Source organism: Nothobranchius furzeri, chromosome 3 (genome assembly GCF_043380555.1).
Source record: "Nothobranchius furzeri strain GRZ-AD chromosome 3, NfurGRZ-RIMD1, whole genome shotgun sequence".
In the NCBI taxonomy this organism is placed as follows: domain Eukaryota; kingdom Metazoa; phylum Chordata; class Actinopteri; order Cyprinodontiformes; family Nothobranchiidae; genus Nothobranchius; species Nothobranchius furzeri.
In genome coordinates this window covers 87,132,113-87,150,917 of record NC_091743.1, presented here as the reverse complement: position 1 = coordinate 87,150,917, position 18,805 = coordinate 87,132,113, and the positions used below count along the sequence as shown (strand labels likewise).

At 44.0% G+C, this 18,805-nt stretch overlaps 1 protein-coding gene across 4 annotated transcripts in view; it reads right to left on the bottom strand.

Annotated features, from left to right (window-relative positions):
- pde5ab (phosphodiesterase 5A, cGMP-specific, b) overlaps window positions 1-18,805 on the bottom strand; it is a 158,918-nt gene that overhangs the window by 576 nt on the left and 139,537 nt on the right. For all 4 annotated transcript variants that reach the window (XM_070549687.1, XM_054734092.2, XM_054734093.2 and 1 more), the window contains exons 14-20: window positions 16,839-16,964; window positions 16,577-16,671; window positions 16,383-16,470; window positions 14,529-14,629; window positions 11,021-11,098; window positions 10,688-10,751; window positions 4,079-4,153 (exon numbers count right to left, since the gene is read on the bottom strand). In XM_070549687.1, coding sequence (XP_070405788.1) covers window positions 4,079-4,153; window positions 10,688-10,751; window positions 11,021-11,098; window positions 14,529-14,629; window positions 16,383-16,470; window positions 16,577-16,671; window positions 16,839-16,964 — 627 coding nt within the window. The remainder of the gene's footprint in view (window positions 1-4,078; window positions 4,154-10,687; window positions 10,752-11,020; window positions 11,099-14,528; window positions 14,630-16,382; window positions 16,471-16,576; window positions 16,672-16,838; window positions 16,965-18,805) is intronic.

The following is an 18,805-nucleotide window of genomic DNA, read 5'->3' as shown; positions in this document are numbered from 1 at the left end:
TTCGACACTTACAGAAGGTCTTTTTTCACATACAGAGGTTAACTGCACTTATACAGCAATTTCTAAGTCAGAGGACTCCAAAGCACTTTACACTACAGTCAGTCATGCACACATTCACATCTGATGGTGATGAGCTACACTGTAGCCACAGCTGCAAACTGACAGAAGTGAGGCTGCCGTGCACAGGCGCCACCCACGGCAAAAAGGATGAAGTGTCTTGCGCAAGGACACAACGACAGTCACTGTTGAAGCTTCGGTTCTAACCAGTGCTTCATTTGAGCCGGATCTTGCCGGAACAAGATCCGGGAACTATCTTATTTTGAAAGGACTGTTCCGGCAACTGTCTGCTAGGATCCGGCAACTCATGTGACAAACTTGTGCTATACGCAGGATTCGAATTACGGGTGAGCTAGGGAGCTCCTGGAAGCCCTCAACACACCCAGGAGAAGTGCGAAACGATCCAGGTTCTACTTATATTACATTATCTATTCAATTCAATTCAAATTCAAAGATACTTTATTAATCCCAGAGGGAAATTAGAGTTTCAGTACACACAATTCTGAGATCAGACATACCAACACATTCTCACACCCAAGGCCTCAATATATGAAGATTCGGGACGCCCCAGCGCATCAGGAGACGACGATCAGGGACAAACAGCTGACGCCGCATCCCAGAGCGTCGGTATCCGACGCCGGTGGTGAGACGGACATTAGAACTACTTGTGAACTACTTAACCTTCCCCTTACCCCAATCCTAACCTTAAGGTCACAGTTTATGGACCTTAAGATTAGAATTGGGGTGAGGGGAAGGTTAAATAGTCAAATAATACCCGTGTGACCGCACGCGTCAAACAGTGATGCCAGCGGAGCCAAGTGAACCAGCGTGTCCCTGATCGTCGTCTTCTGACGTGCTGGGGCGTCCCGAATCGTCATATATTGATGCTTGGTCACACGCATCATATTTTGACGCCTTGGGTGTGAGAATGTGTTGGACATACATACACAGGCATAGACACATGACAAGAATTGGTGACTGTATTCATTCGCAACCCGAGTCACGCTACCTTAATAGAGATCAGAGGGTTACATGAGGATTGGTTCAGGTGGAAGGAAAAAAAGGCACTTCAGAGTTACCCTCCACAGGGAGGGCAGCTTTGCTATGCAAAAAACACCTCAGACAGAAATGCTACAGACTTCAGACATCACACAACATAAGTGTCCACTAGGTGGGGAGGTGGGTTGGGACTCTCCTCACATCAGTGCATGCAGCTGCGACAAGCAGCGCACGTCACCTCCGTTTGTACAGGGGACGGAGGTATTTGGGTTAGAGAGCACAGTGACTCCTGGAAACGATTAAACGGCCTTCACCGGTCACAGTCCCGCCCAGGCTGGGATAGGGAGGCAGAGTTACCATGGCGACGGCAGCATTCCACATTTCTTCTGAGGGGGAGTAATCACTTCAGCCTCACAGGCTCAAGGGCACCAGATTCAGATAAGAACTTGTTTTGGGGCCAGACCGAGATAATTTCCTCTCTGTCTTAAAGTTCTGTTAGTCTCCAACCTAGGGCTGTAGCGAAGCCTCGACGAAGTCGACGGCTCGATTCTAAAAATTTGTCGACGTCAGATCCGGAAGTCGACGCACCGCGCCCACTTGTTGCATCCCCAGGAGTTTGTAAATAGAGGAGGAATCAGCCTGTTTTTCCTCTAGTTCGCCCTCTTCTCCGCCTTCACTAACATCTCCGCCAAATACCGAAGACCCGGAACAATGTCCGTCCACTACTAGATTATTTTCCTGTTTTGCCCCTTTGTCTCCCGGCAACGGACAACAACTTCCGGGGTCAGATGCGCTGCTTCGTGTCTACCGCAGATGTAGAAAATCACCGGGAGTGCTTCTCCCTTCATTAAGGAGCTTCTTTCAGACACGAGGAGAGCTGTTTTGGTGCTAGCAGTCTCTCCTCCGTAATGGTCTGTTTGCTGCTGGGTGTTTTTGGTTTATTTAAACTTGGTAACTTGAACTTAACGTTGGTAAAGCTACTGTTAGCATCTTCGCTAACAGCTTCTTGCGTTGGGATAAGCTGTTACGTTTTGGTTTAGAGTTCATCTTTTTTGTGGTGTAGATCTCCCTTTTATTACAGTTAGAGTGTTGTGGGTTTTCGGTTTAGTGTAAAATATCACCTGAGTTTGGTTTAACCCGTAACACCACTCGCCTCACGCACATAAGTGACCAAAACAAAGCAGCATGGAGACACTCCATCTTCTACCACCTCTCAGGCAGCAGCCTGCACTCCCAAGTTCTACACGTCACCAGAACATAACCAACCAACACAATAAACGCAGTGTTATACAAAATGGAAGGCCTGTAGTGTTTATTCTCTTACAGTAAGAATTTATCAATTTTTTTGAGGAATTTATTTGAGATTTTCTGGTTTTTGTTAATTGTGCAATAGAAAAATAATCATTAGATTAATTTTCTAAATAGTCATTAGAATAGTCGACTATTCGATAAAATAATCGTCAGAATAATCGTTTTAAAAATAATCGTTTACCCCCAGCCCTACCCCAACCCCTCCAAATCCAATAATGGCTTAAATTAATCTATTCCCAATCCGTGCTGTCCCGTCAACTCTATCCTTGATGGCATCAACCTTCTGTGCCAGAGCCTGAATCTCAGCCAAAGTTCCAAGCTTACGACTCATCTCGACAATTATATGAGTTTGTGCGTTCACCGCGCGGTGTAATCCATCCCTGAGCTCCGGGATTGCGCCAATATTCCTCGACAGCTCATTAATTTTCCGGTAAGCCAGGTAACCACTCAGGCCAAACAGCACGAAACCTGACACCAACACCACAAATATCCAGACGTCTTCAAAATCCTCTACAGAGAGTTGAGAGAGGCAGATCAGGTTCCACTGTTTCCAGGAGTCCATGATATACCCAGCTGGCTCTGTCCCAGAGGGGCAACCAGGAGCCCCTTCTTCCGTTCTCATCGTTGAAAAAATCTTGTCAATCGCGCTGAGAGACCAACTGACCAAGTCCATTTTAATAATTTCCAGTTTCCAGAAAAAATGCAGAAGCGCCGTGCACCCAAAGACAGACAAAGAGCCTTGGGATAAGATGGGGAGGAGAGGAGGAAAAAGCATCTGCACTCTCCAAGAGCTGGAAGAAGATTATTATGTGGACTCTCCAGGGATTATTTTGACCTGAGAGGTGCAGAGCTCTGATCGTTGATGCGCTCCAGACAGATGCGTCCTGAGCACGGTCAACATTATTAAAGTGCCGGCACCTCAAAAACAAAGTTAACACGCAATCGTTTGTCGGCTCATATCCTTTTATGATTTCTGTCTTTTATTTGTGCCTGATGCGTTTCTCTGTTGCGGAGCGTATCGCCTGTTTCGTCCTCCGGTGACTTCACCGCACCGGTGCGGTCTGCGCGCGGCGCACACTCCGCTGTATTTGAAGTCTGTAGATCTTTTTTTAACCGCAGTTCAAATGTAACTCATGAGGTGAAAATATGTGAAGCCTGGTAGCAGTTTTCTTTAGGATTGAGAGGAGATAATAAACAGAGACGGGACAGAAAAACTGTCAAATAAAAACAAGTTAGTTTTTGTACCTGGTGGTTGCAACAAACAGACACCATTGAAGGTAATCAGAAGTGAGGAACAGAAAATGAAATTATTCTTTCAATGTTTAGAGCAGCAGGAACTCTGAGAGGCTGCAGAAGCACCAGTGAGTTTGCGACCGCTGTGCAGGGGGAGGGAGGAGCGGGCTGAAGCAGGGGAACAGTAAAGATGGAAAAACTACCGTTGTTAAAAGAGATGTGTGTTAACTTACAAAATGTGGGAGCTAATTGTAATTACTTGTTGTCCCCCCCCAAAAAAATACGTATAGCAGGTGAGTGGTGCTTGAGGGCAAGGATGGCAGCAGATAAGGAGACCGTACAAAGTAGTACACACGTCTTTTAACCTCACTCAGGGTCTGAAAAAATCTTTACAGCATGTTCCTCACTGACAAACACCCATAAGATGCTTTAGACAATAGTGTCTTATATATTGTGCAGACTGATCCAAGATACTTACAATCGGCTCAATGTTTAGCTCCCGTCTCTCCTTGTCTCCCTGCTCAAAGAACTCTGTGGCCACCAGCTCTGCAATCTGCATCAGGAAGAAGAAGCCCATGAGTCTACTTTGGACCTTAAAGCAGGTCAAAGCAGATGTGATGATGTCTCATGTGAGGTCTCTGGTGTTGGGCTGGAAAACCCAACCCCTCATCTGCTGGTTCAGTCAGACTTAAAGGCTGACAAGTTCCTGCTGGAGTCAAAGTGATGAAACATCTGACAAAATTATCTAACAGAGGACAGAAAGAAATGGTTCAAAAACAAGAAATTGCCTAAATTGTTTCCACTACAAGACCTTCAGGGTAGATTTACAGGAACCTCCCGACATGCGCGTCTCCACCCGACCGGGCCCTTTTCAGGAACCTTCCGGGTACCTGCTCTGGAGGAGGTGCTCCGAACGGCCCGGTGGAGTAGCTGAATGGAACCTCCGGTTAACTCACGCTGATTGTTTGTAACTCAGTAGGAAATGACATCAGCAGACGCCCAAAACAGCCGGCAGCAGTAACATTAGAGTAGCTGGTGAGGCAGAATGGAAGCTAAATAATAAATAAGCACCGATCACATTTCAAATCTAACTCCCGACACCGGAAAACTCTGGAATTCCCTCACAAACTTCATTAACGAGGTGTGACTCACATACCTCAGAGCTGCTCTTGTCCTCTGAATGGATTACATTATGACATACTTCTATAAAATAAATGCTTTTATTATCATTAATGTTACTTTGGGCACTTTTTGGGGCTGATCAGTGACATCACTCACTGCCAAAGCAGTGGAGATGCGCTGACATCTGTGCAAGTTCTGAAAGGGCTGGATTTGAATGGAGACACAACAGCTGAGAGGACTGGGATGTCCCATCTCCTGGTCAAGTTCCCCATCCCAGGAGCTACCCTGGAGTTCTGCTAATGGAAACTGTAGCGTGATGAATTGTCCATTTCTGACCTGAAAGGCCCTGCTCTGTCTTGCTCTGCTCAAAGCAAAACCAGAAGTTTCTGACACAAACCTAATCTGCATGAGATATTGCTCAAGGTCTCATGCTTTGCTTCTAAACTGTTTCTTCCTTTCCAGCTCAAGAGAAGAATGAAGACAAAGGACTCTTTCTTTTAATAAATCAGAAGAACTCTATTTTTAATAAAGCTAATCAAACAAAGTGTTAGTCCAACAATAAAATGTGAACCAATCTGTGAAATGACAATGTCATATCAGTAGTAATATAACTTTAAATATTTGCACTAGACATTCTCATCCATGTATTGTTAAGAATCACATGACACATTTCCTTTTTCTGATCGAATCAGAATCTTCCAGATCTGACGCGAGGCGTGGTTTTGTTGGTGCTTGGTAAATGTCCTTTTTTGATTTGACCGTAAATCAAAACATCCAAATTATAAAACTATGCCCACGTCATCTTAACTTCAGTTCAAAGCGTTCTAGAGAAGTTGTCGGAGTGGCCGATCCGTAACTTTCCTCATCAGCCGAAAGAACCCAACGTCAAGCTGGATTAAATATGTTGCTGTTCCACCTGCTGCAATGGTTCCTTTCAGAATAAAAACCAAATAATCACGACCCCTTTTTGGGTTTCGCTAGATGCCAATAAAACTGTCATGACCCGGAAGTATCTCAAGACTGGTTTATAAAACTATAAGAACCACCATTACACAGTTTAGAAAACTACAAGTACCACCATCACACAGTTTATAAAACTACAGGTACCACCATCACACAGTTTATAAAACTACAAGGACCCACCATCACACAGTTTATAAAACTACAAGGACCCACCATCACACAGTTTATAAAACTACATGGACCACCATCACAGTTTATAAAACTACAAGAACCACCATCACAGTTTATAAAACTGCATGGACCACCATCACACAGTTTATAAAACTACAGGTACCACCATCACACAGTTTATAAAACTACAAGGACCCACCATCACACAGTTTATAAAACTACAAGGACCCACCATCACACAGTTTATAAAACTACATGGACCACCATCACAGTTTATAAAACTACAAGAACCACCATCACAGTTTATAAAACTGCATGGACCACCATCACACACTTTATAAAACTACAAGTACCACCATCACCTTTTATAAAACTACAAGAACCATCATCACAGTTTATAAAACTACAAGGACCCACCATCACACAGTTTATAAAACTACAAGTACCACCATCACACATTTTATAAAACTACATGGACCACATCACACAGTTTATAAAACTACAAGTACCACCATCACACAGTTTATAAAACTACAAGTACCCACCATCACAGTTTATAAAACTACAAGAACCACCATCACAGTTTGTAAAACTACAAGGTCCCACCATCACACAGCTTATAAAACTATAAGGACCCACCACTACGCAGTTTATAAAACTACAAGGACCCACCATCATACATTTAAAAAAACTACAAGGACCACATCACACAGTTTATAAAACTACAAGTACCACCATCACCTTTTATAAAACTACAAGAACCACTATCACAGTTTATAAAACTACATGGACCACCATCACACAGTTTATAAAACTACAAGTACCACCATCACACAGTTTATAAAACTACATGGACCACATGACACAGTTTATAAAACTACAAGTACCACCATCACACAGTTTATAAAACTACATGGACCACATCACACAGTTTATAAAACTACAAGGACCACCATCACCGTTTATAAAACTACAAGGACCACCATCACACAGTTTATAAAACTACATGGACCACCATCACACAGTTTATAAAACTACATGGACCACCATCACACAGTTTATAAAACTACAAGTACCACCATCCCCTTTTATAAAACTACAAGAACCACTATCACAGTTTATAAAACTACAAGGACCCACCATCACACAGTTTATAAAACTACATGGACCACCATCACACAGTTTATAAAACTACAAGTACCACCATCACACAGTTTATAAAACTACATGGACCACATCACACAGTTTATAAAACTACAAGGACCACCATCACACAGTTTATAAAACTACATGGACCACATCACACAGTTTATAAAACTACAAGGACCACCATCACAGTTTATAAAACTACAAGCACCACCATCACACAGTTTATAAAACTACATGGACCACATCACACAGTTTATAAAACTACATGGACCACATCACACAGTTTATAAAACTACAAGGACCACCATCACAGTTTATAAAACTACAAGCACCACCATCACACAGTTTATAAAACTACATGGACCACATCACACAGTTTATAAAACTACATGGACCACATCACACAGTTTATAAAACTACATGGACCCACCATCACACAGTTTATAAAACTACATGGACCACCATCACACAGTTTATAAAACTACAAGGACCACCATCACACAGTTTATAAAACTACATGGACCCACCATCACACAGGCCGTGTTCGAGTTGAGCTGCACCTCGCCTGGAAAACAGACGAGAGTAGACGGAAGCAGCAGGGGGAGTGGATGAAAGCCGGAGTTTAAGTCTGACGGATTTCCCTGCATGTGTAGCTCGCGGGTGACTATGATGAAGATATCGCGTTAGCGTTCACACTTGTTTATTTTTCAATTTTAATCCTGGTGCCTGTTAGCAGCTGAAACATCCTCACGTGCTTGTGGATATCATATATTGTACATGAAGACATGACTGTAATAATAAGTAAAGGTTATCAGCTGTAGCTTCAGTGTGCTCATAGGAAACGTGACAATAGAACACAAAACACATTTCTCTTTATGGCCTATATAGTTGTCATCATCAACGTTACATGATTTACAGAATACATGTGACCAACTAACATTTCATGTTCTACCACCGGATGTTTGGATCAAAATGTGAACCAATCAGATTTTAGATCAAAATGATTGATGACATATTGGGAGGTTGGGAGGGCTGGGACCACACCTGAGATGGTGCCGGTGGTGAAATAAACAGCAGGAAGTGTTATCTGAGTGTTTACATGGCAGAGCTGGTGTTGAACCATTCTATTATACTATAATCAGCTCTTCTGCAGAAAGAAGACCTTTCTGTTTGACCCTCACACACTTTCTGTGTGAGGGGGCAATGCCCCCTCCTGCCCCCACTGTAGAGCTGGCCTTGAAGCGCACACTTACCTTAAACCATGTCACCATGACTGTTTGTGTTTGGTATTACCAGCATTCATTACTTCTGTGTTGGGTAACTAAACTAGTCAAGTCTATTTTCAATTCAATTCAAGGTTATTTATATAGCGCCAAATCACGACAAGCGACGTCTCAAGGCACTTCACATAATAAACATTCCAATTCAGGCCAGTTCATTAAGCCAATCAGAAATAATGTTTCCTATATAAGGAACCCAGCAAATTGCATCGAGTCTTTACAGCAAACTGACTTTACAGCAATCCTCACACTAAGCAAGCATTTAGCGACAGTGGAGAGGAAAACTCCCTTTTAACAGGAAGAAGGGTTAGCAGGAAGGGAAGGGAAGGGAGGAGGGAATGGGTCTGAGGAAGGGAAAGCAGACACACACACACACACACACACACCAAGCAATGTGTCCATGGTTACACTGATTGCTTAGCAGAAACAACAGAAAATAATTTGTGGCTGAGACTGATGAGGCGGTTTGTGCCAGCATGTGTGTGTGTGTGTGTGTGTGTGTGTTTGTTTGTGGGGTGTTGATGAGAAATAATTCATGTGACTGTTTACTGCCTTGAATGTTTCTCTTAAAGGTCCCTTCCGAGAACAGGCCTCGGCTGTTTTATTAATGAGCACTCTATTACAAACACACAAAGGTGTGTGTGTGCGCGTGTGTGTGTGTGTGCGTGCGTGTGTGTGTGTGTGAAGCTGCTCTGCGTCTAATCAGGTGCAGCTCAACGAAGGTCACTGGAGACGAGACCCAGCGGGGACAGAGCTCTGCACGAGGAACCTTCAGGAGCAAACGGGATGAAGGAGACAAAAACAGGAAGAGCAAACACCTCAGAGGGAGATCCTTACTTCAGACGTGGTCGACACGTCTCAACGTTAGGGTTCACAGAAACGTTCAGTAGGATTTCAGTTCGTTCACTTCTGATTAAAGAGCAAGTCACCCCTTACAAGAAGTGAACTCCACTCCCACTTCATGTTTGAAAAATGCAACAAATGCTGTTGCCTAGCAGACCGAGAGGGTGGAGCCACTAACCAATACACACACTCACGACATTGTGACATCATAATGTACCAGTTTACATCATAGCATACCTCTTAGCCAATAGCGGTGGCAGATTTAAATTCAAATGCAGTGAAGAGTTTTTACCTGACAACGGCACAACACTGACCGTTTCAGGCAGAAAATTTAAATTTTAACTAAAATGCACTAAAGTGCAAAACTATTGACGACACGTGTCTGCAGCACGATTAGACACACATTTATATAGTTTATCAGAAAAAAAAAGTTGATTTGGGGGTGACTTGCTCTTTAACATCGAGCGGCTGCTGCATAACAACCCAACAAACCGTAAAGTCGTGTAAAAGGTCAGAGAGCGGCGTTCGAGTCGGTGACTGGGCTTGTGTCTGTGCTAACGCTGGTTTTTGGGTCACCCAGAGGACCTTTTTTATTTGTTTCCTTTAGAAACAACAGACGTGTTTGAGCAGCTGGTGAGTTGTCTCGGTCTGAACCGCCACCGCATCATTTAAACCTCTTCATGGCTTTTCAGCGCCGACTGAAACTCCTGTTAGTTTCTCATATCCGGAATATTTCTCCTGATGTTTTCACCACTTTTGGTTTGTTTTGTTTCACGTGAATGTTCACACTACATGCTCACCGGTCACCTGTGCAAATGCTTGTTAGCGTTAGCGTTAGCATCCAATCGGCACATAACAGCATGTTCGTCACGAGCAGTGCTCTTCTAATGTAGGTTCATGTAATAATTGAGCCAGGCATTTGCACGTGCCACCTTCTTCCTCAGCGATTGGAGGTACGTGTGTGTGTGTGTCATCATTGTACTTTAGGGAAGCCTAAATGCTGCCCTACATGCAACTTAAACGATGCAGGTGTGTTTTTTAAGCTCCTCTCCTCCTACTCCATGACCACCACTGTGCTTTTCTTGTTTGGTGGTGCCTCGGCCCTCCACGTGGCCGATCCACGGACCACATGCGTGAGAGAGACCCATGCTAATCATGGATCAGTGACGATCAATTACACCCCCCAGTTCTAGATGATAGACAGGCAGCAGCAGAAGTTCAAATAACCACTGGTTCTAACCAAGGTCTGCAGAACAGCATCTCTGAAACCCAACAGCTGCTCCAGATGGACTCTAGCAACAGAAGATCACACCAGGTGTCTCTCCTGTCTGCTAAGAACAGGAATCTGAAGCTACGTCTCACGCAGGATAACCAGATCCAAATGGACCAGAACTTCTGAGGAACATTTTCAACGCCTTGTTGGATCTATGACACCAAGACCTGAGGTGGTTCTGAAGGTAAAAGGGGGTCTAAGCTAGCAGCAGAAAGGTGATATTGAGACTACACACGACAGACAAAAGGATGCAAACAGACAGAAAGAGTAAAACTGATGTTCTTACCCTCTTTTGCACCGGCCAGGGCTTAGTGATGGCTGAGATGTCACATGCAGTCATCAGCATTGACCTGGAGGTGGGCGGGGAGGAAAATCAATGTTACTCACAGAATCAACCAGCGTTTGTTTACGATTTGTGCTGCTGAAGGCTAACCGGAAGAAAATCAACAGCGGAGACGAACACACTTGAATGGAGAGTTTCGTTTTCTAACAATCCAGTTTACTAGGATAAAGGCTCCCAGCTTGTTGCCTTAGATCGGCCTAGATCCATTTAGATGTGCATGTAAACGCGCCGACTGTCTTTAGAGGATGGGATCAGAGTGTGTAGCTTCAGGCTTACCTCAGTAAGTCTCTGTGATGGTCATCCTCCCAAACAAACTGGTTGTTCTTGGTGAGTTCAAAGAACTCCTCTCTTCTCCTGACAACACACACACACACACACACACAATCAGGCCACAGGTGTGTATCCCCTAAATCAGTGTTTCTCAGTTATTTTCTGTGATCCCCCTAGGGTACATATAGTGTTTTGACACACCCACAGAAAATGTGGGGGGAGGGGAGCGTGCAGATCCATAACATCCCTCTGAGTTGACCAGAGCGCTCATAACACACCACAAACGGTAGGATTATCTGATGTGATAAAAGCACACAAGCAAAGTTTTTGTCCAGATGGGATGTCTGATTTTGTACAGATTAGATCATATTTATGCTGTTAAGTCTTATTAGGGATGGGTACCTTTGACATTTGAATCGATTCGGTACTAATTCCCGGTACCTAGGAATCGATACCGGTACTTAACGGTACCAATTTTTGATACTTTTGAGTGTTTAATATTTTAATTCTCTTTTATAATTAAATATATATTTTTCTCAATATATAACCATATTTGATAAATATCACGATAAACAACATACAACTGTTTGTATTTTAACATCGTCCTTGTAGTTTCATAAGCTGATAATTAAACTGAAGCAAACATCTTTACTGTGAACTAAATTTACTGTGTATCTTCATTCCTTTTGCCGTCCTTTTTCTTTGATTTTTCCTACTGGGAAGTTAGAATTTCCGAGGAGAAAGCGAACGCACCATTAGCTGATAGCAATGGAAGCTAACATATCAAGATAAAGTTATCTTAAACAGTTTATTTAGCTGCTGGAGCAGATTAAAACGATGATGCCTCACACTTAGATCGTTGTCGCTGGTTTCATCTTCACCCAATCACCCGTCGCATTTAGTAAAGTGAAGCCAAACTTTAGAGCGCGTTCATGTTCTTCTAGTCCAGACCTGGGCATTTTACGGCCCGCGGGCCACATGCGGCCCTTTGGTTGACTTTGACCGGCCCGCATAAGGTTAATTGGAAATTACAAAATAAATGTATTTTCTCATTTTACCTCATGCATGGGCTAAGGCTGCATTGCTTTTATTTTGAAGTTGTTTTTTACGTGCACAATGACGCAATACGTATAGCAACAAGTGCCCGCGGTTGACATGGTGATTGTAGCCCGAGAAATGTCCGCTCATGCAAAAAAAAAAAAAAAAAAGATGCCGAATGCAGGATTTTCAACAAAAATTGGACTGCTAAGTATTTTTTTTACTGAAGTCGGAGGTAAAGCCGTGTGTTTGGTTTGCGGGGAGGAGCTTGCCGTGTTTAAGGACTACAATTTGAGTCGGCATTACGACAAGAAACACTCGGAAAAATATAAGAACTTGTCTGATGCTGAGAGGGCACGGACATCCGAAGCTTTGCTAGCAAAGTTGCAAAAGCAGCAAGGCTGTTTTACTAAGCTTCACACATCCAGGGATGCAGCAACCAGGACCAGCTTTGTGATATCCCACAAAATAGCTAAAAACAGCAAGCCGTTTTCGGAGGGAGAGTTTGTCAAAGAGTGCATGGTGGACTCTGCCGCACTAATATGCCCTGAAAGAAAGGCGCATTTGAGCAAATCCCGCTGTCCAGGCGAACCGTGACCAGGAGGATCGAGGACATTGCGGGGAACCTGGAGCTTCAGCTGCAACGTGAAGTGGCAAGTTTTGACTTTTTCTCATTAGACGAGAGCTGTGATGTCCGCGACACAGCCCAGCTGCTCGTATTTGTCCGGGGATAACGGAGCTCACAGAGGAGCGGGCAGCAATGCGGTCGATGAAAGGGACAACGACAGGGAGTGATCTTTTTACAGAGGTAAATGCGTGCATGAACACTCTGGATTGAAAGGGGAGAGACTGTCAGGTGTCACAACAGACGGTTGTCCAAATCTTACGGGGAAAAATGTCAGACTTTAGAAACGCATGCAAGATAAAGTGACAGAAATCGATGCAGATCAAAAATAGGTGTTTTTGCATTGAATTATACACCAACATGTGTTGTGCAAGTCAGTGCTAAAAATCATCCATGTTACTGATGTTGTTACTAAAATAATAAACTTCATCAGGGCACGGGCGATGAATCACAGACAGTTTGTGGCTCTTTTGGAGGACTCCACACAGCTGTCGGATGGCTCCGCCTGGGGAAAGTGCTGAAGAGGGTTTGGGACTCGAAAGCAGAGATTCAGGATCTCTGCTGGATTTCTACTCTTCTCTTAAGGAGGAGAACTTTCCAAACCTGAGGAGACATGCTCAGAAGATGTTGGGTTCTCTTCAGCTCTACCTACATTTGTGAACAAACATTTTCAATGATGAAGTTTACAAAATCCAGGTATAGATCCTCTCTCACTGATGATCATTTGTCAGCTGTGCTTCGCATCTCCACCTCAGACATTCAACCTGACTTTGATGCACTCGTTAAAGCCCAGCAGAGACTAGATTTCTCTCACTGAATAAGAAAAAAATCACTTAAAAACACAAAATAAGGTGTTTGGACCACAAATGTAGGCAACTAGCAGTGAACTGGGACACTTTGTTTGAAACCTCTTTCTCAAGATCACAGTTCAGTGATTTTATTTTACAGACGATACTGTGTGTCTGTAGAATGCTAAGAACCTCTTTCCAACAATATTTGAAACTCAAAATGTGTTTTGGAGTGAATGTGACTGAAACTGTTAACTAATATAAGTCACAAATGTTTAACAAAAAACAAATGCGCACTTTGTTTACCATTGCCTTGGGAAATTTGAATAAATCACATTTTTGTAAGCCAACCTCACTTTTTCCTTTTTGCTCATTTATAACATTTAGTCTACTCTTACCAGCTTGAAAAAACAATGGTATTTACTGCTTTTTATAAAGAAATACCATTAATATTATGCATAATTGACTTCAGCCTTTTGGCCTGGCCCTCCACTATATTTTCTATTTCTCATGTGGCCCCAAGGAAAAAATAATTGCCCACCCCTGTTCTAGTCGGAAATTCGGAGTTCCGAGGAGAAAGCGAACGCACCATTAGCGGAACGGAAGCTAACATATCAAGCTAACGTTTTCTTAAACATTTTATTTACCTACCGGAGCAGATTAAGATGAGGATGTCTCACTTAGATCGTTGTCGCTGGTTTCATCATCACCCAGTTACCCATCACATTTAGTGAAGTGGACCCAAGCTTTAGCGTGCGTTCTTTCTACCATGCTGCTCTGTTTACAACTGGCTCGCAGCGACCGACGAATTAACGCTCTTGCGCATGCGCAGCTGTCTAGGCAAGTTCTCGTTATGAAGGACGGGTACCGAAACGAGGCACCGTTTCAAATGACGTGAATTGGTGCTCAGTCGGTACTATGGAATTCGGTCGGTACCTTAAAATGTACCGAATTCGGTACCCAACGCTACTTACAATAAAGCTTCTTGGGACTTTTAAATATGTAGGAGCTTGTGCTTCATCTGAACACCCCACCCTCCAACTGCTTGAACTTTGAAACCCACTTCATGTAGAGCGCGAGGTCAGTGGCCAGAATGGCCCTCTCAATCATCTTCAGGGTGACCTTGTATTCGTCCAGAGAGAGGCCGCTGAGGATCTGGTTTCCCTGCAGACAGAAATCTGCGTGAGTGCAAGAACAGAACCGTGATGACAACGTAGAGGAGCAGATTTAACGCTCTGATAGGCACACTGCATCAGTCAACGGGGCGTTGCCACGACGACAGTACACAAAGAAACACATGCCGCCAGTGTTTACACATCAGTGTGTTGATGCATTATTCCATCCTCCCTCCGTTAAGAGTTCTGTCGTGCTTGCATGTGACGAGGTATGTGGGCACGAGTGCTGCTGTGGAGAGATGGGAGTTTGTTTTCAGGCCATGAGGATCAGAGCAGGCTGTGAGCCTAGTTTTATTGAGCCATCAGCATCCAGAGGCAGACTGCAGCTGGAAACGAGCAGAGAGGCGTAACAAATCTGAAGTGTGGATGAAGGATGTCACTATCTGTGCTGAATCTATCCATGGTGGCCGTGAGCTTTCAGCTTGATGGAGGTCTGATAGGGCTAAAGGGTGAAGTTCCACAAAATTATCAGGTCACAACTGGTTTGGTTAAGGTCAAAGTTCACCTGTCTACAATAAGAAAGAGTGAGAGAATGTGTCATTCAAAATCTAAAGATAACGGTGACAAACCAGAGGAAAACATGTTTTAAATGTTTTAAATTCATGTTTTTTTTTCTACAGCCATTTCCAGCAATGGATTAATAAAGAATCTATTCGTGTAAACATCTGGATGAGCAGGACTTAGTTAAGAGGTCTTGTGTTTGTCATGGTGGAGGAAGAGATGGAGCCGAACCTGCAGAGAGCTCACGCAGCAGAGGTAACCAATCAGAGACGTGTTACAGCACCCCTACTACACGCAGGCTTGCTGTGCTTTAGTAGCCCAGCTCTCATCTGTCTGCTTTTATTTGGTGAAAATGACTCCATGAGCTGTAAAATGGATTTTGCAGCCCTTTTTTCTTAGACCGTTAAATCGAACTGTTCTCCAGAGCCCGATAAAAGGTTCAGTAGAGCTCAGGATTTGGCAGCAATTATCAGTGAAACAGCAAACCTCCAGGTTCTGTTCTCACATGATCCACCACATCCAGTCTGGGATCGAACACGCTCTGCATGGGCTGCATGTTGCTTATGGACCAGGTCCAACAGCTGCATCCGTCCACTGACTCGTTCATTCATGGATGCTTTAGTTTTACATGCCTCTCACACGGACTCCAGAACCGACCCATTACATCAGTACATGAGGGAGTATTATTTCAGTCGTACTTTCTACTGATCACGCCTTGATGTAACATTCTCTCATGACCCCGTGTGGTCCATGCTGCAGCTGTTGGACAGATGGACTCACGGTGGACTTATGTGTCTTACACGTCTGGATGCTTAATGACCTTTAACCCTGTGTGTGTGTGTGTGTGTGTGTGTGTGTGTGTGTGTGTGTGTGTGTGTTAGGGATGCAACGATACCACTTTTTTCCAAACCGATACAATACCGATACTTGGATCTGAGTACTCACCGATTCCGATTACCAATACCGATACTTCTACCACACAAAAAATGCAATAATTTGGAACACAGATTTTATTTTCTTCTCTGCTTTCAACAGGAAAAGATTGTGAGGTAGATAAAAAGTAAAATATATGAATGGAAATCATCACAAAACTAAAATATTAGGTGAACAGAAATGACAAGTTACAGTGAAGCCACTTTCAAGCAACTGCATTGGTATCGGTTAACTTTTACTGATACCGATACTGGTATTGGTATCGGTGCATCCCTAGTGTGTGTGTGTGTGTGTGTGTGTGTACATACAGGGCTGTTGAGGATCATAAGGCACTGGTCAAAGTGATGATGCTCCATAGTGGAGTGGCAGTAGAGCTGAGCCAGAGGGTGATCACTCCTGGAAAACACACATATAACGAAGACACTGTCAGCATAAGGCTGTACAATCACCCAAATGGAGGTGTGTGTGTGTGTGTGGGGGGGGGGGGGTCTTTTGGCTGCACCTCTGAATGTAAGAGTTGTTGACTCCTCTGTGGTCCAGGTCATGACAGAGAGTTGCAATCATCAGAGCCAAGATCTCCACATCGTTCAGGTTGTTCTGTCCAATGAGAAGTGGATGAATTATGAGGAAAAAGGAGGAAAAGAAAGATGAAACTAGACTGAAAGTTTAAGTATGTTTAGTGACAAAATGAGATTGTTGAGAGCATATTAAATGTAATGGATCACCAAGAGTGAGCGGCTCCGCCCGTCCATGCAGACGTTTACCTGGAAGCGTCCTGACTTCAGCAGTGCAAACATGCACTGGGCTGTGTTGAGCGCATGTCTCCAGTTGTGATAGGCCACGTTCTTTCTGTAGTTTTTCTTCACACTCAAAACCCACTGGCACAAACTCTGTTACAGAGAAGAGACACAGCTAAAGGGTAAAGAGGGTCTAACCATAAGAAAACTTTTATTAATGTCTGTGTGTGACAGCTGGCAAAAAGCACACAAAAGCTGCTAATAAAACGTAAAACTGACCATATTTTATTAGACAGCTTTCACCAAAAGTGAACTCTTTCCCAGAAACAATGTTGTTCAAATCTGTCTTCAAAAATTCCTCAGAGTTATTCCTCTGTTAAAAGATGTTTGTCAAACACAAAGTCGTGAAAAAGTGTATTCAGCTGTGATTTTAGATCGTTCTGTTAGACGTTTCTATGGTTCAAAAGTAGTGAGTGTTAAAACTAAAGCCTCAGCACGGTGCCATAAATCAGCTTCCTGCTGCAGCGCACGCTCACCATGAAGAACTAAATCATCTCATTCACCAGAAGAACTCCAAACTATTATGCAGCTAATCAAATCGTGGCTCGTTTTCTCCATAGGGATCTTAATAACGGCCTCTAAGAATAGAACAAGCGGCCGTGCAACATTAAAAATGCTGAAATGCTAATTAAATAATAAGATGTTGCATGGAGCAGCTCCCAGGGGGGGGGGGGGGGGGGGGGGGGGGGGGCTGGCATGTCAGCTGGTAGTGTGAATGTCAAACTGACAGCTGCCCTGCTGGAAGGCTCGTTCTCGCCAATCAAAACCTGTTCTGTTCTCTCCACAGGCCCGGTGCAGGTCAGCCACCAGCACACAAGGAGCTCTTCATGAGGAGGAAACCCTCTGGTGTTGGGCCACAGTGGCGCCGTGGGGCAGCCTGAGTCTGACAGACAGCAGTAGCAGAGGGAGAGTGATTTTTGAAGGGAAAGCCATGTGTGTGTGTGTGTGTGTGGGGGGGGGGGGGTATGCGGGGCTTTTTTAATTTGTTAAGCACTTTGAGTTACATGTAGGATTAAGTGCTATATAAAGTTGATTGATTGATAACTCCCTCCTATCCACCAGGAAAGGTAAATGGTAAATGGCCTGTATTTGATATAGCGCCTGCTAGAGTCCTGGAACCCCTCAAGGCGCTTTACAACACAATCAGTCATTCACCCATTCACACACTGGTGGGGATGAGCTACGATGTAGCCACAGCTGCCCTGGGGCGCACTGACAGAGGCGAGGCTGCCGAGCACTGGCGCCACCGGTCCCTCCGACCACCACCAGCAGGCAATGTGGGTTAAGTGTCTTGCCCAAGGACACAACGACAGCGACAGACTGAGCGGGGCTCGAACCTGCAACCTTCCGATTGCGGGGTGAGCCCTTAACTCCTGTGCCCCCGTCGCCCCTCTCACCAGGGGGACCAGCGTTTGGCAGCTGAGGATCAGGACCACCACTTGACACCCAGTTCTTTACCTGCTGTAGGACAGTCGTCTCGTGTAGCTCGTCTGGGTCACGCCCAGAGTACCTCGTTGGTAAATGCCAGGCCATACAAGCTGTTCGCTCACTAATTCAGTATTTAAACAAGGTGTGATTGTAGAAACAGAGCTATAGAAGGCATCTAGATGCATTTCACTCCAACACACGAGGGAGGGAGGGGGTTCCTCTGATCACTTTTAGGGGTTCAAAGTGTAAACAAACATATTAGGTGTGTAAGCATTCTATTTTTCTTGAGTGTGTTTGCACATGTAAACTGACTTCTGATTAATAGAGATTAAAAATGAGTGACATTTAATCCTGATTCACTCACATTAATCCAGTGATTAATAAGACCAAGAGAACAACAGTCCAGTGTTATCCAAGAGCTTTTAATCATTAGTATTTATGAAAGCAGCTGGGTGCAGACCTAACAGGAGCAGACAGTTGAATTCATCTAACACATTTTACTAAAG